At 42.4% G+C, this 21127-nt stretch overlaps 2 protein-coding genes across 5 annotated transcripts in view; one reads left to right on the top strand and one right to left on the bottom strand.

The window, feature by feature from the left end:
- The window catches only part of gstcd (glutathione S-transferase, C-terminal domain containing), a 103546-nt gene extending 89808 nt beyond the window's left edge, over nucleotides 1-13738 (bottom strand). Inside the window, exons 1-4 of the mRNA XM_056280620.1 lie at nucleotides 13187-13738; nucleotides 11831-12283; nucleotides 9249-9515; nucleotides 1945-2038 (exon numbers count right to left, since the gene is read on the bottom strand). Of these exons, the coding sequence (XP_056136595.1) occupies nucleotides 1945-2038; nucleotides 9249-9515; nucleotides 11831-12283; nucleotides 13187-13597 (1225 nt within the window). The 5' untranslated portion in view covers nucleotides 13598-13738. The remainder of the gene's footprint in view (nucleotides 1-1944; nucleotides 2039-9248; nucleotides 9516-11830; nucleotides 12284-13186) is intronic.
- A 291-nt stretch (nucleotides 13739-14029) lies between these two features.
- Nucleotides 14030-19294, top strand: ints12 (integrator complex subunit 12). Of its 4 annotated transcripts, none has more exons than XM_056280851.1 (7): nucleotides 14030-14274; nucleotides 14557-14720; nucleotides 15048-15209; nucleotides 15429-15613; nucleotides 16622-16781; nucleotides 16935-17087; nucleotides 18430-19294. In XM_056280851.1, the coding sequence occupies exons 2-7, from the start codon at nucleotides 14565-14567 to the stop codon at nucleotides 19000-19002; spliced, it is 1389 nt and encodes a 462-aa protein (XP_056136826.1). In that variant the 5' UTR covers nucleotides 14030-14274; nucleotides 14557-14564; the 3' UTR covers nucleotides 19003-19294. The 4 variants fall into 4 exon arrangements, with proteins under 4 accessions (XP_056136826.1, XP_056136825.1, XP_056136827.1 ...); XM_056280850.1 differs by having other exon boundaries at nucleotides 14030-14197; nucleotides 14526-14720; XM_056280852.1 differs by having other exon boundaries at nucleotides 14030-14197.
- The last annotated feature ends 1833 nt before the right edge of the window (nucleotides 19295-21127 follow it).

A 21127-nucleotide genomic window follows, 5' to 3' on the forward strand; every position in this document is an offset into this window, starting at 1 on the left:
CAGAAGACGTTTGGTTGAAGTAATGGCTGCAAAAGGAGGAGCCACAAGCTACTAATACAAGGGTTCACATACTTTTGCACATGTTAAATTTTCAGTTTTTGTGAAATAAACTACCTTTGTTGAATTAAATAATGAAAATATATCTCTTTTTGTGTGTGTGTCCATTATTTGGAAGGTGTGCTTTACAAATTGGGATTTGGATGTATGTGTAATAAGCTTATTTTAATGTTTTTTACAAAAACAGTGACCATATCTGGAGGGTTCACAAACTTTCAAGCAGCACTGTATATATATATGTATATATATATATATATATATATATATATATATATATATATATATATATATATATAGAGAGAGAGAGAGAGAGAGAGAGAGAGAGAGAGAGAGAGAGAGCGAGAGAATGTGATTCAACAAAGAACTGGTGTGTTCTTTGTTGAATCACATTAGCGGCTGATGAGTGCGCGACGCACGAAACAGGCTTGTACTGCAATGTATTAAAACAGTTTTTCCTACATCTGTATTGATATCCCGCTCCTCATTAGTTGAGCACTTCTATCAACACCACTGACGGTTTCGGAAAAAACGATATATATATATACATATATATGTGTGTGTGTGTGTGTGTGTGTGTGTGTGTGTGTGAGTGTGTGTGTGTGTGTGTGTAAAAGGAACATCATGAACATTGAACATCATAGATCCACACTTAGCCTCTTAGCGGCGTTTTTCATTGATAGTAGTCGCTACACTTTTGCTCTCCTGAGCACTGCCAGATGATTGGCAGCCATACTTGCTCCAATCTCGCAACCCAGAGACTAAATTCTCTAACGACGATTTAGATCTGGGGAGAACAGTCGGGATGGGTACAGAAGCCCGGTATTAAATGGGCATCAGTGCTAAATTATTAAAGATCATAGTATTGAGAAGCTCCGACATTAACAGTTCTGCTATCAGTATTGGAAATATTAAGAAAACTAAATTTCTAATTTATTTAGGCTACATAAACGTTATCTTGCACTTTTTAACTCACCAACTCCATTTCTAATTTGCAAAAGATTAAGACATTTGTCTACAATGCATTTTCGCTATTCTAAATCCAGAAGAGAGATCTCTCTTTCAGATCCTGTCGTATCACAGAGCCTGCTCTTAGCGACAATGGTGGAGAGAGAACTAAACGGTCAAAAGTGTGGTTATACTTCACTAAATTCGATGCTGAAAATGGTGCAACAAGTCTTTTGCATGTATGGTGGAAACACAAGCAATCTTTTGAAATATCTAATGAAAGTGCATCAAATACAGGTGGAGAAATGCAGTTTTTGACTGCCTAGCTCATAGTTAATCTCTCGTTGGCCCATCCTCCTCAGGTATGTTATGTATGCTAGCAGCCTAGAGCCCACACGGAGTTAACTACATTATATAAACATGGGTTAATGATTACAAGTAACGCTCTGTCCAGACACAGCATAGGGGATAACATATCAAGGCAACTTATTTCATATTCATTTGGGGCAAAAAATCAGCCTAGTGAGGCTGAAGTGGTTAAAGATCTACCATGTGTGAGTTTGGGAGATAACACTTGAGGGGACAGGAGCAAGCTGTCATTGAGAATCATTCCGCTGTAATACCACAAGATGTTTCGTCCAAATACTTATGCAAATCTAATTTTGTACATTTATTTGTTTCAACATTGACCTCACAATGGAGAGAAAGCAGGAAATAATGAGGGCTAGAAAGGCATACAGATGCAGAGATGCAAGGAGGGGAAAAAATGAATGAATGAGGGTCAGGGCTCTACAAAAAGTAGGTAAACACAAAGAAATAAAAAGAATGGAGATAAGGAAAAAAAAGCTCTGCAAGAGCTGAAGTTACGAAAAGGTAAAGGCAAAAACACAAATGAGAGGGGAAAAAAAGTAAAAATGAAACAAAATAGAGGTCTGTTTTTACCTTCAGTGGGGTTAACAGCTCCTGGTAAGTTGTCCCATGGAATAGCCCACATAGGGCAAGGATGAGGGACAAAGACAGCCTCAATACCACGCTCCTAAGTGATGGACAAACACACTGGTTTTAACAGAACGTCTTCTAAAGCTGCTACAGGTGGCCCTGTGCTCCAACTTGTTTTTATGCTGTGTTGTTAGCTTGCCCATGCTTATATCAAACAAATCCTTTTCACTTCCTAGAGCTAATTTTGTATTTGAGGGAAAGTGTTTCACCAACATGGGATATGTTCCAAGACATTCAGGAGATTTTGGGAAAAAAACTTGAGAAATGTAAAATTGGAGCAGCCAGGGTAAGACTAATACATTTTCTCAAGGTCTGATTGATTTAGTCTCTTATTTTCAGGATGATGGACACAGTAGGTGTGTGGGTTAGGTGCAATGAGTGCATTGGCAGGTGAATCGGTTAAATCATTTTATAGATATATATAAATCATATTATTTCAGAAGATGCCATTGACAGTTACATTGATATTGTTTGTGAATTTAAATTGATGGTGAGCAGTTTGTTGATTGGCCTTGTTCTACAAAAGCAGAAATGGGTAACATAAAAAGAAATGCCGGCATCTGGATAGCGTAGCGGTCTATTCCGTTTCCTACCAACACAGGGATCTTCAGTTCGAACCCCCGTGTTACCTCTGGCTTGGTCAGGCATCTCTACAGACACAACTGGTCGTGTATGTGGGTGGGAAGCTGGATGTGGGTACGTGTCCTGGTCGCTGCACTAGCACCTCCTCTGGTCGGTTGGAGCACCTGTTCAGGGGGGAGGGGGAACTTGGGAGAATAGCGTGATCCTCCCACGCGCTACGTCCCCCAGGTGAAACTCCTCACTGTCAGATAAAAAGAAGCGGCTGGCAGTTCCACATGTATTGGAGGAGACATGTGGTAGTCCGCAGCCCTCCCCGGATCGGCAGAGGGGGTGGAGCAGCGACCGGGAAGAGTGGGGGAATTGGCCAGGTACAATTGGGGAGAAAAGGTGGGGGGGAAAACAAAACAAAACAAAAAGAAATGCCAAAAAGATTAACAATCATGAAATTTGTGAAAAAAATAAATAAATAAACAAGATAGTCATTGACTTCCAGAGAACAAAGGAGAGTCCACTTCCCCCTCCACATTCATGGAGAAGCAGTGGAAAGCACGGAAAACCTAAAGTTCCTTGGAGTCACCGTGTCAGAACAGCTGACATGGATGTCCAACACTTAACAGCTGGTCACAAAAGCCCAACAAAGACTCTTCTTCCTGGGGAAGCTGAAACAGGCCCAGCTGCTAAACTGCTGCTAAACTTCTACAGGCACACCATCAAGAGCTTCCTGACTAACTGTGCCACTGTGTGGTATGCTAGCTGCACAGCCACTGAGCAAAAGAACCTGCATAGTGTGGTGAGGGTGGCCCAGCGCATCAGGATGGAGCTCCCAAAACCCCCACCTATGGATAGATGGAGCTCCCATCTATCCCAGTCAACTGAGGAAGAAAGTGAGCAGTATCATCAGGGACACTCCGTTTGAAACACTGTTCAGCAAACGGTTCAAGACAATACGATCCCGCACCAATAAACTGAGGAACAGCTTCTTTCCCTGAGCATGTAACATTTTTCATGCAATTGACAAACAAGCTCACCAAAGGGAACCCTACTGTACTGCTGACTAATGGTGTAAACAGCCGGTCTGTGTTCTTTTAAAGAGGCATAAATCACAGATACAGAAAAGATCCTCTCTGCTTAGTGGTGTGTGGCAAGTGTACCAGTTACAGGGTTGAGAGATGGAGGACAGACATGGTGTAGTAGAAACACAGGCTTTATTTTATTTATACTATTTACACAGTTCAATGTCTTCCACACGCTATATGGACTGATGCTCAGCAGTGCTGGAGACTTTCTTTCTTTTATCCGCCATTGTCTCATCTCCTTCTGTCTCGTCCCTGTTTCCTTCTGCTTTGCCTGTGTTTGCTTGCGTTGTCAGTGTATGAGTCCAGGACCCAGCTTCACTGCATAATATAAAGGGCAGTTTGTTAGTTTGGCACATATGAGGATGATCACTAATCAGCCTCGCTATCGTGTTTGCTCTCCTACAACCCATGCCCCCTCTCTCGCTACACTTGCAGCAGAGGCTAAACCACACCCCACTACCACATACCCCCACCACCCGACTTAGGCCAGGGCCATATCCGGCCAATGGCCAACACCTCCCTCCCCCGAGCTACTGTACTTTGGTTTTACTGGCACTTGGACTGCTCTCCCAGCTTTCTTTAATCAGGTCCAACACACCCCTCAGCGTTCTGCCAAACAGCAACTCAAAGGGGGAAAACCCTGTGGAGGCCTGGGGCACCTCCCGCATTACAAATGACAGAGGATCCAACCATTTATTCCAATTGCAGCTATCCTCATGCAAGAACTTATGAATCATGTTTTTGAGTGTCTTATTAAATTGCTCTACGAGCCTGTCTGTTTGGGAGTCATACAGGTTCATGCAGATCAATTTTATGCCCTATATAATTCATATAGTTCACATAGTTCACATAGTGTACGTGATGTAAATGATGTGCCCTGGTCCATCAGAATCTCTTTCGTGATTCCGACGTGGGAGATTACATGAAACAGCACCTGCATAACACTTTTAGCCAAGATGTTGTGCAATTGCACAGCTAGAGGATAGTGCATTGCGTAATCCACTATGACTAACACGAAGCGGGTTATCCCTGTGCACTGCAATCTAATGGCCTGACAAGTTCCATGCAAATGCGCTCAAATGGGACGTCAGTGGTAATAGGCGCAATGGTGCATTTAGGGTGGCTGGCAGGATTACCAATTAACATTCCTGGCAAGACGCACACCACCACCGCACGTCCCCGTGAATGCACGGCAAGTAAATTCGAACATTATTCGGTTCAGTGTTTTATTGTAACTGATGTGACCTGCCATGGGGTTGTGATAGGCAGCCTTGAAGATCAGTTCCTGGTGGCCTTTCAGTACTAATAATTGAGTAGTTTCTTGCCTGGTTAGAGTGTCGCGACTCACTCAGTATAACCTGTCTCAGAGGCTGAAGCTGGGCCCTGTGGATTAGGGGAGAGGGAGGAGTTAGACCGGGGATGAGGGCTGGGGTTTATGCGCTGCTGTGTGGATGTGTGTGTAGGTGCAGATGTGTGTATGGGTGCGCGCGTATGTGGGTGCGGACATGTGCGAGCTCTTCCTCTGAGCTGGAATGGGGCGAACTGTTGGCTCGCCACATGCAGTCCCGGACGGGAAACCTGAGATGGTCCTCCGCTAGGGCGACGGCCCTGGCCAGGCCTGCAGGACGAGGTCACTGGACCCCGTCGGTGGTCGCAAGGGGCAGACAGGTGACAAACTACTCCAGTAACACTTGGTGGATGACATCATTGATGTCTTCTGGGACTGGTCCCAGCCGCCGTCTTGCCGTGTCAAGGAGCTGCTGCATGAGAATGAAGGGGTGGCCAGTGTCCTCCAGGGCGTCCACCCTGGTGGCTGGAACAGAAACTTTGAGGCTATCTAGTTGTGGTGTTTGGGAATGCAGCTTGGTTAGACAGACTGATGAGTGGAGTGATCCAAAAGCTGAACAGCTGTTGAGTTGATGAGATGTCACGTGGACTGTCTCCAACACTCAAGATTCAGCAAGCAGTTCACAGGTACCAAAATTCCAACATAAAGTAGTGGACAGTCTTGAAAAGCTTTGATTTCACTCAGCAATAACTGACTGGGGTCAGCCATAGTGCTGCTGGAGGGCAGCCAGTGCATGGGTATAAGGATTTGGGCTGATGGCATAAGAAAGGGAAAGGTGTTGAGCAGTATCCAACTTTAAGTGATCCAATAGGAGGTGATATTTGTGCTGCTCAGACTCATCTTGGGGAAAGAGATTAGTCAGGGCTATTTCAGCATGGTAAATTGTGGGAATCATCATGTATGAATTTGGGGAACAAAGGGCTCCAAGTTGAGACTTGTGGTAAGTGGAATCATAAAGGGTTACTGCTGGAAGGCAGCACTAGAGCTTGGTGCTGCACATAAGGAGATAAGGCACCAGTTTATGGCTGGATATAGGAACTCATCAGGGTGTGTGACTGAACATATGAAGGCTCTGTTGCAACCACAAGGTAAGTCAGAGAGGGAACTGTGTTGATGGAAGGCTAAGACACGTTGAGCCAGTGGCGGCAGGCTCTAACTTTGCGCAGTCTCAGGGACGTATAACATAGGAGGCTGGGAGGTGTCATGCAAAGGAACAGAATAAATCCGAGTTGGGAAAGAGTACTGACAGTAAAAGGCAACATCATTGGCTGAGGTGCTGGACCTCTGGGAGCTGGCGGCATAACAGGCTGTGGTCCCCAAAGTGAAAGAACTGGGGTTTGACTACGGGTTTGACAGACGGTGTGGGGTTCCTGAAAGGAAGATGGGCTGGTGCACTATGGTTGGCTGTATTGGAAGGAAACTCAGTCTGCATATAGCAAACTGAAGTAGTGTTCAGTTTGACTAGTGACTAGCGTGAACAAGAACCTTGTGGCTGTCAAGTTTTGGTGTTGGGTAGCGCAGCCTGGCTAGAGTGATGAGTGGAGCGAGCCAAAGCCTGAACAGTTGATGAGCTGATGTCACCTTCACTAATCTATAATGCCTTGCCTCCTGCGTGTACTAAAGGTTTTGAAAGGAGAAAAATGCTGGTTGAGTTTATGCATTATGGAGTAAAGTGTAGTACTTTTGGTGAGAGTGAAAGCCATGTAGACAGCCATTTTGAATGGAATGCATTAGTGTGGGTTAACTCAAGTGAGAAAGAGGAGAAGTTCAAAGCCCTTTGCACTAAGCTGTGGTGGATAGTGTAGAGATGAGACTGGCACCATTTTTCACCCTTGACAGTAGAGGACAGGGTATCACAATATTGAGTGCAGACCTCTCTTTGGGACACAATACCTCAGATGCACGCATACCTTAGACAGGCAGACAGGAAATCACATGTGTACACAGACATGTAGACGCACGCACACGACACCTTGGCTAAGCTATTACAACAGCTGCACTGCAGACATGACGATGGCGACATACAGCCAGTTATTGTAATCCATCTGGGCAAAGAAAGAATGATGGTCATTGTGTGTGTGTGTGTGTGTGTGTGTGTGTGTGTGTGTGTGTGTGTGTGTGTGTGTGTGTGTGTGTGTGTGTGTGTGTGTGTTACAATCTATCCATTTATATACACTTGCACAGAAACCAGAAACATGTATTTGTATAGATCCATGGTAGACTGAACGTCTTCCCACTGCGTGATACGTACATTTACAACCCCTTCCACATTCCTCCTCCTTTCCTTTTTCCTCCTTTCCTTTCCTGTCTTCCTGTAACTGGATATCATATTGTTGAGAGATGCTTGCCAACTGGAAATCACGGATTTATCTTTACTCAGAGGGAAAAGCTCCCGAACCAAGACAACAGTAGAAAGTTTCAGCTTTTGGGGGGCTGAACAGCTGGGCCTGTGCATCTCCTGCTGGAGGAGCTATCCCCTTTACTGTTGCAGGGGTAACTTTTGGTGTATTATACAGCCAAAACAACTACGCATATATGTGACTGGGTCTGTTTAGTGCTGCTGCAAGTTTCTATGCTTCCTATGGGAGCTATAGTTTGAGATTGAAGAGTTGTTATGCAAAAGGCACTGGCAACCACTCTTCACACTGAGGTTTTTACATATATGAATTGCTTTGGCTTGGGATATAATGTTACTGTCTAATGAATTAGACTAACTGTTTTTACTGCACCTCTTATGAACAGCTTACACTGCACTCTCGGCACTACTGCTCCAAAGGGTCCAACAGGATTAGAAAACTGTCTTCTATGATGCACTTAGGGCATAAGAAAAGCAATGTATATTTTGTTTATAAAGAAAAGGCTCAAAAAATCACATTTGTTATTCAAATCACTACTAGGGGACATATAGTTCTACCAATTACCTGTGTAAGAAACATAAACAAACAAACAGAGCCAGGTGCTCAATAATCTTTGGGAAAAAAATATGGACAGCCTATCACTGTCATGCACTTGTTCAACAGTCACACATTTAATAATTTTACTTTTAACTTGACTCTGTTGTAAGCCACAAAAAAAAATTGTGAAATAAAGTTTAACACTAGAACAACCAAGGCCACCATTTTGACGGTTTTGGGTTTTCAAAGTTCTATAACTTTGTGGAAAAAAAATACAGACCTGCCGTTCCCTGAGCAGTCAAAAAGATGGCTCGTAATTTGCGCGTCAAGTCACTATTTATGACATGTGTTGGTCATATCATTTCATTCACGAAGTTCATTGCTCTGTCCTAGAAACACACTAGCGTTCTCCAGTGCAGAGTAATAGTTTAAACTTGATTTTTCATTATTTCCCATATCTGGTTACAGCCGCCGTTTCAGACGCACCATGACTACCACTGAGGTACTGCAGTATTTACAGGCGTTGGACAGCGGTGATTTTAAATTGTTTGAAAAAATAGTATTAAAGTTGTTAAGATATTAATTTTGGTGTCAGTCGTTTCTTAACAGACATACTAACATATGCAATGCATTAATATTGCAATTGGGTGTTTATCTTAACAGAATATAGGTTTAAAAACCAACAATGGTCAAAATGACCACCCGTGGTTCTTCTAGTAGTTTTTAAAGTTCCGGTTGTTGTTTGAGACTGTTTCAATGGTTATTTTCATTTCTTTTTTTACATTTCACGTTTTATAGGCCTTGTTACATTTGTTAGATTAGCAATATGTGTTTTCCATTTGGTTTTTCAGGTAATATTTTCACTTTTTCAATTTTGCTCTTCAAGTTCGACCATGTCTCTCTGAAGTTTAAATTGTTTAAAAATAGTATTATAGTTGTTGAAATGTTAATTTTGGTGTGAGTTGTTTCCTAACCGACATACTAACATATGCAATACATTAATATCTCAACTGGGTATTTATCTTGACAGAATATAGAGTTTAAAAACCACCGCCCATGGTTGTTTTAGGTAGGAGTGAAATCCCGGTCGTTCTAGTGTAACTGCTAGCAGAGAATGAGAGTGTTAAATTACAGGGAAAAAATTATCAGCAACTGTTTAACAACTGTTCCTTATTCTTCTTATAGGGGCAATAAAGTCACAGTTTATGTACGTGTGTGTGTGTGTGTGTGTGTGTGTGTGTGTGTGTGTGTGTGTGTGTGTGCATTAACAGCAAACAACCTCCCACCAGAAGGCATACTGTCAGCACAGACTACAAAAGATGCAAAATAAATAAAGTATTAATTTACTTTAAGTTTAGTCATTGTCGGCCTGGGGCCACCAACAAAGGGCACGTCCGTTGTCCTCTCAAGGCTTCCCTGCTCCACTTGGCCAGCTGAAATTGTCTTTGCAGCTGGGGCACTGGGGCAGGGCCCGGGGGCTTGGACAGTGGAGAGAACCATCCTACAGTCTTGGGCTGCTTTTAGAACTCCAGGGACCTCCTGAACGCGGCCATACCAGCGCAGCAGGAGGGGAAGCTGGGACAGAGTGCTAGCCGCGTGGGCTTTGAGGGAGCACTGTGAAAGAGAAAGAGGGGAAGAAAATTAGTTCACAACAATGAAGAAAGAAAAGGTGCAGTGGGTTAAGTGTCATCTCCAGTGAAGCGAGATGTTCCACCAGAATCATCACCCAACCATCACACTGCCCACCCCCCACCCCACCCCCCCACACACACACATAAGGATAAGGAAAACATCAAAATAGGGGTGTGTGTGTTGTCTTGGGGTAGGAGAGTAGACAGTGTGTAGTGAAACACATCTAACTGCCACAATTAACCTGGATGGAATGGGAAGGATCACTGTTGGCTCCTTATGCCCATGGACAGCAGCGACAGCCGTTGACAGGAGACACGCTAGGCTGAGTGTGAAACTGAAAACCACTGGAGCACAGCTGACCACTAAAGGCCTCATTGTGAGAACTTCAGTTCAACACAGTTCACAGTCAAGAGACAGTTGGAAAAGGCTGGGGGGTGAAGGGGAAATTGAGTCCCTCTTTGCCATGAGACTGAAGCATTACCGCTCAATACCACAGAAATCACTTTTTATAATAAAATGGACCATAAAAACAACTAAACAACCACAGCGCACACTGTTCTCTGTTAAATACAGTGTAAAATGTGCAAAAACAATGTAACTGACTATTTAGATGACCATAAAGATTACCTTTTGTCTTTAAGATTAATGACAAAATTTAAGTTCAGTACTTAGGATTCTAAAGGTCAATAACGCAAACTAGATGTTTTTTATCTGCTGCAAGCAGGAATGAGCTCAGAAAGTGGAGCCCTTGAAATGTATTTCTGCTGGCTGGATTTGAATAGAACCCTTCCCATGCTGTGTTATCATCCTTTGCCAGGTGGCTCTGGACCACCTTAGAGAAGTAGAGCCTGAGCCAAGTCTGATGCAGCCACTCTTTTTGACTCCATTTTCTGCCTGTGTGGATCTGAAAAGCACTGGGTGCCCTCCATGCTCAAACTGATCAAAGTGTCAACATCATAAGTCATGCATGATCTGAAAATAACATAATAAAAGACCGGCCTTTTGGGAGAGGTCAGTTGTCAAATTCACCAGCTTAGCATGGATTTGCATGTCTCTAAATTAGACTTTCTAGATGAGTTGATGTCAGATTGCAGTTGTGTGTGCAACTATTTATTATGTTAAACACTGCCTTGGATGACCACCAATGACAGCTCAGTGTAAACTATAGATATGCCTATGACAAATTTTGGAAGCTCTAGAATAATACATTCTCACTAGGGCTACACGATATCGGAAAAGACTCACATTGCAATATTTTTTTCCCGTGCTGTATATTGCGATATGAAAAAATAAAGGTATTTTCACCAGATGACATGACTAGTTCTATCTAGAAAGAATTAATCATTCTAGAATGATGGGGGTGATTTTGTAGGGGGGTGCATCTACATTGACAATAATTTTAAAAAAGCTGAATTGTAGCGATTTTGGTTTTTGTTGAAGAGTAGTGTGTAAATATGTGGCCATCCTACCGTGAGAGCTGAAAACTCCGCGCCCAGTGCACAGGAGGCAGAGAAGGACCAACAGTGGACAAATGTGCATCCTGATACTGATTTGATAAACGTTCCAAAATACACACAGTTCAAAATCACAATATGTAGTCTGCATTTCACCAAAATCGGAAGAAAAAAAAACCACTTAGTCTTAAAAATAATTTTAAATTCTAAAGTACCTCCAACTGACGTTGCTTTTCTTTTTGCAATCAAATCTTAACTTTTTGGTGTTTTTCTCCTGTTCCTCGCTCATTTTCCGGTTGCGGTTGACAACTAGTGGGGCCTGCTTTGGTTGTTTGATAAACTGATCAAGAATGATTGTGATTGGTGGTTCGCTATGGATGCAGAGCCTGCATGTCATTCACTAGCAACAAACTGTGTATCCAAGAACCCTTAAATGGGAGTAAATCATGTCATTTCAGGCAGACCTCTCTTGTAGATTTGTCATGGAAAATGAGAGCCATGCGAGTTTTCCGTTTGTATCAAGCAGCAAAAAGTTGTAGGATGAGGTGTTTGAGTTAATTTGCCTTACTTCACATCGCACGTCCTGCGATGTGACTACAGGGCACGCGTACATCGTGATGATGATGCTGAAACGATACATCGTGCAGCCCTAATTCTCACTAGCCTCTGATGCAGTAATATTGATACCATCATGTTTATAAATGAGCATGAAAAGGCATCCTCACTTCTGGTAAAGCAGAAAGACACATTTTTTGCAAAAGGTCTTGAACCATACAATTTCTAAACAAGACCAAGGTCATAGAACATCCATAAAAAAAAGAAAAGAAACTCAACGGCAATTACCAGGTAGCGGTAGATGCACGGCAACAGGACCACATCAGTCAGAGTGAAGTACATCCCTTCTGCAAACACATGCTCCAGGAAAGGCAGGTCTGTGGTCTTCACTTTTCTAATCTCAGAGTTCTCCCTGGTGGTTGGATGTGGAATTGCACCCACAAACAGTTTCTCCAGGGCGGCTCTCAGCTCAAGCCCATCATGGCCCTGTGATGACAGAACAGACTGGGACTCCGAGTTTTCTTGGCCTTTTGCAGATTCTCCGTCTCCCTTTTGCTTCTGCTGTCGAAGTTTTTGTCTGCGAATTTTGTCATCATTGTGGACTTTAACTGGCTCCCCTAATTTTTTCTCCAGGTGGAGAACAGCGGGAGGGAGGTGTGTGCACTGCTCCCCAGGATTTCTCAGGTGTTCTTCAACTGCTGAGGGAATACCGAGCTCACACAGTCTGGTCCACTGGCTCACCTGATGGAACAGGAGAAAACGTGTAAACATGTAAGTTTTTACAGACAAACATAGTGACACCTTTACTGAAAACTTTCTAAAATAAAGGTAAATGCTAAATTCATGGCTGAAAGATTGTGACAGTATCCTTTAGAAATGGACTTCAGAAACCTATAGCTTGACACCACGTTTCCAGGCCAAGAGCAATTAAGCAGGATGCTCCAAATTATCTGCAGACAAGGAACTTCACTAAAGGATGCTTTGCTAAAGTAGACAGTATCATCTATTGCAGTGATACTCATGAGGGGGGCAGGGCCCAGAAGGGGGCCTCAGGGAACTGCTAGGGGTTCTTGAGGTGATAGTAAGTCATTGAAAGCTTCAATCACAAAAGATCAATAAATTAAAAATAAATAAATTATAAAAATATATTATAAAAATAATAAATCAAATTAATAATTATTCAGCTTTCTAAATAACACCAAGCATGTATTAATATTGTGCAAATATAACTGCCTTTTAACTTTCTGTAGATGGCATGCTCTCCTGGTTGTTATTCATGGGGAGAAGGAAATAATGATTTTTGCTTTGTAAATATTTGAAGACGACTATGACTGCAAATGTTTTAAACCACTTTTATGCTTCTGTGGGGAAACAGAATAAGCTACTAACTGCACTGGAGTAAGTATGGAGTAGCGATGACTGACAGCCAGACATGGTTATCAAGCTCCTGTGTGTGTGTGTGTGTGTGGGGGGGGTTCCATGGAAACAGGGTCATTAGGAGCAAAGAGGTTTACAACTCACGTTACGCATTTATTTAGAAGAGGGTTAAAAGGGACAAAAAGGGACGTTGAGCAAATGCAATCGATGCTGATTGCTTAGACTGCATGAGCCCTATTTAAAGTAGTTTGAAGTATGTTAATTAACCTCAGCGCAGGCTTTCAGGCAGGTGTTCTTGAAACCGAGCAATGCCACCACGTCCTTCCTGCGGGGGTCAGCCTCGGCGGTTTTGGCGATGATGTGCCGAAGCACCACCGCGAGTCCGGCCCTGCAGTATCTCGCCGTCCCATCCATGACAGCAGGGAGACGACAACCCCTCAGCAGCGAGGGCGCGTCATCGGAGGATATGATGGAGACGTCCACGGACTGCGGTAGGCGACCACTCAGTGTGTGAGGGCCGACAGGCGCCGGCGTGACCAGAAGCACATTGAAGGACTTGCATTCGCAGTACGACAGGAGAAACAGCGCGATGGAAGTGTGCAGAGGAAGAGACGGCTCTTCGTCGTCGGTGCAAACTTCTAGATAGAGGGAGGACCGTTCGGAGTCGGATTGCTTCATTTGCAATCTGTTCTGCAAATCCCTTATCTGTATACGACAAGCCCGGGAAACCTTGTAACTACGTGTGGTTTGATTCCAGGGTTTAAAATGTCTTTTGAACACTTACGACAGCAACTGCGGTGCGGACAGCACGCCTCTGGCTAAAACGCGTTGTGCTTATTTTAACCACTTCCTCTTACTTCTTCTTCTTCTTCTTCTTTCCCATTTCTGAGGGAGCTCGAGACCTCTACTGTGCCACCAGTCGTCAGCTGACGATTCACACGTTACCCATGAAACCAAAGTCAGAAAAGCTTGTGAAAATGTTGGATAAATTGTGCGAAATAAATTATAATCAACCTCGTACTAAAAATCGTACATTTGCTGCATATAACTAAATAACGTCAAAATGTACGAGTGAGAAATACGTTTGCCCGGGCTTGTGATTTGCCCGGACGAATTTGACAGTTGCACAGATTGTAAGGAGGAAAATCGCTGTAACCCGAGCAGGTCCATATCCCTTTTCTGGCGCTTTTGGTCTTCTTTCGTGTATTTTTATTCTTGTCACAACGAACATATTCGTTCTAGGAAAAAAAATCAGGTTTACGGGTAGCGTAATATAAGGTAATATAACCAAACGACTAACAAAAATTCAACGAACACTCCAAAGATATACGGCGGTTTCTGATAGCTGGTCGGTAGTAAGTCAGTTAACTCCTTCGTTGCCGTGTCGGTGCTACAAACCGGTCGTAGCAAACGAGCTTAAGTAGGTGTGTGTATAGTGTGTATAGTGGAGACGCATCCCAGAATAGGTGGAATTTGAAAAGAACAAAACTAACATTCATGATTAGTTTATGCATGCTCAATGTTCCAGTTTAGAAAATCAAAGAAAGTTCATTCAGTTCATTTGGACACAACGTTTATTAACAAAAACATTTCATGACTGATTCAGCTTTCCTTGGTTCCTGATTACTCACCACTAGTTTAAACCATGGCTGCAACCGTCAGTCTGGAATTGGATCCCATCTTCCTGAAGGGGCTCAGTTACCTCCACTCAAAAAGTAAAGACTCAGCTGAGAAACTCAAAGCTCTGCTGGATGAGTCCTTGGCCAGAGGCAGTGATTCGTCTTACCGCTCATCTCTCAAGGTAAAGGAGCTAATCTGCGTCGTTGTCCTGATACATCAGAATCATGTTTATTGGCCATGTAGGTTTGCACATATATGGAATTTGACTCGGTTTCGTGGCTCCCTAAGTATACTTAACTCAGCCTCCCTAAGTATACTTAACTCAGCCTTGGAATAACAACACTATAACAATACATGCTCTGCTCACGATGACCCTGATTGTACAGATGCATTTTCAACGTTTGACGTCTTATTTAATTGAAATATTTACTTTTGTGAATTTGACACTTCATTTTAGGCTTAAAAGTCTAATCTGGCTTCTCTAGTCATGAACATTGTATATTTCTAGGATATGGAGGTGACCAAGAGTTCAGTGTCAAAACTGAGCCTAAGCAAACAGGACTCCAAGTCCTCATCCAGCTCCTCCTCAAGCAGCAACACCAGCGGTAGCAGTAAATCCAGCAGCTCAGAGAAGAGCAAAAAGGAGGCAGAGAAAAGACCCTCTGAAAAGGTACTGGTTGTGTTTTATATATCTACAGGGACTAGCAGATATAATTATAACCTTATGACACTTAATGCAAATTCAACATTGTATCATAGATATATAACATCTTTATAATGTCATAAATATCATAAGATTATTGAAATTTGACATTGATGCTGCTTAGCTGCCAGTGATCATCGACATACATAAGTACAACTTACCTGTTCTTTGTCATTGTAACCCTAGGTCAGGGTTGATCTGGGTGAGGTTGACCCTCCAAAAAAGCCTCGCTTAGAGAAACAGGAAAACCGTTCTTCTCCAGTTACTGTTCAGACAAGCAAAGACCTCATTCTGCCGAACATACATGATTATGATGAGACCAATGCTGATGACTTTGCCATGGAAATGGGTCTTGCTTGTGTGGTTTGCAGGTAAGCGTTGCTAATTGCAACAAATAGCTTAATAAATTAAGGAGCAGGCTTACTAAGTGAAATCATTCTCAAAAATTGAGGTGGGGCACTGCTTTTGTGGTGACCAGCATCAGGTGTGTTTGAATTTTAACTGTCTAACATTTAAACATTTGTTTCAACACTGGTTTTGAAGTTTTTATGAGTCCGTCCTTACCTTTTCATCTAATAAATGTTTAGCGTTTTAGATCATTTAGACATTGATTTTTTTTGTTATTATTTTTTTGTTGCCCTCAGTTTTTGGCAACCATTGTCAACTTTGTACTGAGCCCTCACTGTTAGGAGACCAACAGAATCCAGTATACACCCAAATTTCTCCTTGGATAACAATGGAAATGCCAGAGCTAAGTTGATCATACTGATTCAACAATATAGGAAATAATTTCACACAGAAATCTATAATCGGATTGAAATCATATCGGGAAATTTACAGTAAAAAAAAACCCTTCCCTCGGTCAGCCTGGCAAATATGCAGTCCTTAAGGAATAAAATTGCTGCGATATATTGGGTGTCGATCAGCATTGTAAGTACAGGAATACCTGTCTCAGCATTCTTTGCAAAATTCTTTATTGACTTGGATTGGGGCTCGATGATTGATTTAATGGCTTTGGTATTCTGGCTGGATCAGGAAAGACAGGCAACGGGGAAGTCTCATGGAGGTGATGTATGCCTTTACATCATTCACAGATGGTGCAGCTATGTCACTGTACGTAAGAAACTGTCTGCCCGACACGGAGTCTCTATTGCTGTTGGTCAGACCATTTTACTAACAACTGTTCATCACTATAATTTACATATATCTCAAGGCTGACACAAAGCTGCTGCTGACCCCATGACACAGCATTTGAAATCTATCTCCTGATGTCTCGCGTATTATCGTTTGAGGTTTTCATGCACAAATCATTAAACATTTTTTAATCAATATGTAACTTGTCACTGACATCATGATAAAATACTATGTCATCACTTCAGGCAGATGACCGTAACTATGGGAAACCAGTTGGTGGAATGCCAAGAGTGTCATAACCTTTACCACCAGGACTGTCACAAGCCTCAGGTGACAGACAAAGAAGTCAATGACCCCCGGCTGGTGTGGTATTGTGCTCGCTGCACTAGGCAGATGAAACGCATGGTGAGAAATAGACATGATTATTGGCTACCTAAGCAATGGTGAACTATAATCCAAAGCAGATAGATATTGGGTTATATTATTAGAATCAAGTTTTTTTTTTTATATAATCACTTCAATTGCTGTTTTTTTTTTTTTCGTACTTTGTTGCACTAGGCCCAGAAAGCCCAGAAACCTCCACAGAAGCCAGCTCCTGTGGTTGCATCAACAGCCCCTGTTGTTAAAGACACACTGGTTAAAAAGACTGAGCTTAAAGCAAAGCCCGACACAGCCAGCACCTTTCAAGCTTTCAAAAGAACAGAGGTGAAGGTAGGTATTAAAGTTCCCTGACCTTTATATCAGACCTGGGATTAAATCAGCAGAGCCAACACTGGTATTTTGTTATTCTTAAGTGAAAGCACATATTATTGCTTGAGCACTGACAGTGGCAGCTAACTTGAATGTATAAACGTGGGCAAGAACGTGCCATAAATGTTCATCACTGATCAACAAAATCATAAAAGAGTCACTGTCCAGCCACATGCTGTTGCTTGCTGGTTATTTTATTAAAAGGTGACCTGGTTTTATTTGTACTCTAACCTGAGCAGAGGTGTTCACAAACTTTGGGTCACTGCACAACATGATGGCAGAAGACATGCAGTGTATAGTAAGGAGTGGCAATGACTTTCTCTTAAGCAAAAAGGCAGTAAAATTAGCTATTACATGAATTAAGAAGTCACAGCATGGGTGTAAAAGTTTTACCACAGTGACTGTTTCCCTTTACAGTATCGAAGATACACACCTAATGTTTAAGTCAGGTAATTTTTTTTTGGGGGGGGGGGTTTGTTAGCTTTCTGCATTCTCAACAAGCCTTTGGGCTGTGAGGTTACACATTTAAATCATGAACATAACTTGATATACTGGATGTGCAAAATATTGCTTTGTTTTCACAATAAGCACCTTTTACTAAGTACATCAGAGGTGAAGGTCTAAAATGGATTTGTTGGAAATTGCAATGCTTGACACCTCATATCAAGAAAAAACAAGCCTTCTGCTGGTGGTTCCTGGTAGCTAAAGTTGACAGAAAAGCACACTTTTTTGGTCACTGTTTTTTTTGTTTTTGTTTTTTTACACTAATGAGGGTGAAAGGTAGTATGAATAACAATCGCACAAACTAACAATTAGAACTTGTGTTGTACTGATATTTCACAATGGTAACTAGTGATGACACGATTAGTCTGTTAATCAGGATATTGTGTAGTCTAGAGTATTACTAATCAGTTAGTTGATCAATAGAACATAAATCGATTATTGTTTTGGTTACTAATTAATCGTGTTAGTCATTTATCAAGCAAAAATACCAAACATTTGCTTATTACAACCTCACAAATGCCGAGACTTACTTGTCTTTTTGTGATTTACATCATTATAATATGAATACTTTTAAGGTTTTCTTTTGGCCGCTGGTCAGACTAACAGTTTTTAAGACATCACCTTGGTCTCTGAGAACTTGTGATGGGTATTTGCTATTATTTTTGACATTGTTTATGACATTATTTTATAGACTAAATGTTTAATTGATTAATAAAGAAGATAATCAAAAGAGTTATCGATAATGACAATAATTGTTAGTTACAGCCCTAATGGTAACCAATTAATTTTGTCTGTCAAGGCTTCCACAACATCAACCAACCCCTGCATCACCAGCTCGTCCTCCTCAAGCAGTGGCCTCACCGGCTGGGCTGCTTTTGGGGCCAAGACAACTCCCTCTGTTTCTTCTAGCTCCAAATTAAGTTCTTCAGGTCCCAGTGGTAACAACAAGACCACCACAACTCCCTCCACCCAGAAATCTGTGGGCCTATCTGGGCTAGCAGGAGCAAAGTCAGGACTTGGAAGTACCAAGATGACAGGAGGCAACAACGGAAACGGCTCAAGCCAGGTGCCTCTGAAACCCCCTCCACCCCTTACGCTAGGTAAGCAGACATTGAATCGCTCATCCAGCGCAGAAAGCCAAGGGAAGGCGTCTGTGTCTGGGTCATCAGGGGCCAGCTCCCCTAGCGGGTCCCAAACAAGCACAGCTGGGAATGGTGCTTCAGGGAGCAATGGGGGTGGAAATGGGAATGGGAATGGGTCAAAGGCTGCTGTTGGTGACAAGGCACCCACATCCCAAGAGTCGCAGCTCAACGCCCTGAAGCGCCTGCAAATGGTCAAGAAGAAGGCAGCACAGAAAAAACTGAAGAAATGAGTGGTGATGAAGAAAAACCAACAAAGAGTGGTGAAGACAGAACACAGTAAGGCCTCAGGTTTAGGGTGTATGATGTATGGAATTAGGATGAGAGTGTATCATTGTGTCATGGTGGTTAATCCATTTACAGATGTCAAGGACTTCTGTAAATGAATGAGTCACCATCCAGATCAATACTTGAATCTTGCTTTGTTTAAATGCTGCTGGAGTTTGTGTGCTTCGTTATGTCCCAGTAAATGTAATGATTGACAAAGCAACTGTCACTTTTTATGAAAAACCATTAAATATCTTCTTCATATATAACGACCACTGCTATTGTTATGACCTTTTTTGCATTGCATCTCTTTGCAGATTTTTGTGACTGAATGAGTTTACAGAACATAAAAACAACAAAGAAAAATTACAATATTATGAGGACATGTTTATTCATTGCACAACTGACATTATATATATATATATACACTTTGAGGGATATTAGTCTATCGCGCCATTAATTTCAAGTGTTCAAATCATTTACTTCATATATGTAAATAACCTTTCATATCGGGTCAACATCCATTCACATTTTTAACAACACTGTAGTTGACAATACAAAGTGCAGAGCACAGTGGCCCAAATATGATTAATTATCTCTGTCACTATTCTTTTAAGATCAACGATCATGGGTCTCATTTGATAATGAGGGCAAACACTTCCTAGTGCAAGACTTCTTCATATAGCCGGTATGCAGCAATCTAAAAATTGTGCCCCTCCATTTTCCCACATTGAAAAAGCCTCAATGTATGATCAGGTAAGTGGGTACCTTTCTTCAAAAAACATGTCTGATCTGATTTTCTTCAGAGGGCCATCCAGACACCATTTATGCGTAGGACATCTTGCCAAGGTAGTTGGCAGGAACATATCCCTTCTGGCCATTAGCCTCAGCTAACCACCAGTCCTTATTGCCTCCCAGGTCACAGAACTGGAGGATGCGTACATGCTGGTACTCATGCAGGGTCAGCTCCTGGTCACAGCGGGCTTGGAATGCATATACAGCATAGAACTGTGGGGGGGGGGGTAGATATGGATCAGATGAAAATAGATTTAAAAAACGACTTTCCATTTTATAGATAGAATTGTCTGCAATAAAGTTAGGATACTTTACTTCTTTTTTCTTTCTTTTTTTACTTAAACCCACAATTTGAGGCATGGATTAGACGCATTTCATGCATCCCTTTGTAAATCCATAAGGTGGCGCTGTTTATCTGTTTAACAGAAGAGGCGGTATATTGAGTAAACTTTTCACTGGCTGTAAACTGCCGATGCTCATTTACTTTGTGTCACGGCACGATGGCCCGGGGCCTACATCCTTGTCACAGCAAGCAAAGACACAGGGAAGAAAATGACATTTATATGCCTTGTCACCTTATATATGTAATTTACGTCCACATAATCTCCATCCAGTATAGCGGCAGACACTAAAGCTATCAGGTGCTCCGCCACAGTGCTGTTCATTTATTCATTTATTTACTGGCATGCCCAGGTGGAGAACTATTTACTGAATTTCTACCCTTGCATTTAGCAAATCTGGATATAAGTTATCCTTTATTTCATGTGGTTTTATTAGACTAAATATGCATAAGTGCAGTGATCAGCAGGCTTTGCACCTGTAGATAACAGATACTGAACACCATGCTGAGTGGTCTCAGTGTTGACTAGCGAGAGACTGATAGGCCATGTTACCTATTTGTTTTTTGTTTGTTTTTCTACTTTTTGTTTTTGTTGTCAGGTGGATATTTACAACGGCACTGTGTGAGTAAGGAAACCTCACCCACACAGGACAACCACCAACACACCTGCTGAGTATCTGCCTCCAGGTTGTCCTCCATGTCCTGCGGGCTTTCCAGCTCCTCCTGTTGACCAGAGATAGTGGAGCAGCTGTCGGTGGTGTGGAGGCTGAAGCTGTGGAGGCTGCTGCCCCCGCTGCCCGACACGAAAAGACTGATGTTGTCAAAGTCCTCATCCACCATGACTGACTGCTGCGGCTGCGGCTGCTGTTGCTGCTGCTGCTGCTGCTGAGTGGAGGCTAGTCCTGACCGGTTCAAGTCCCTCAGCGGGTTGTATTGCTTGAGGAAAGTGGAATAGA

This window comes from Lampris incognitus, chromosome 5, assembly GCF_029633865.1.
Source record: "Lampris incognitus isolate fLamInc1 chromosome 5, fLamInc1.hap2, whole genome shotgun sequence".
Taxonomy (NCBI): Eukaryota; Metazoa; Chordata; class Actinopteri; order Lampriformes; family Lampridae; genus Lampris; species Lampris incognitus.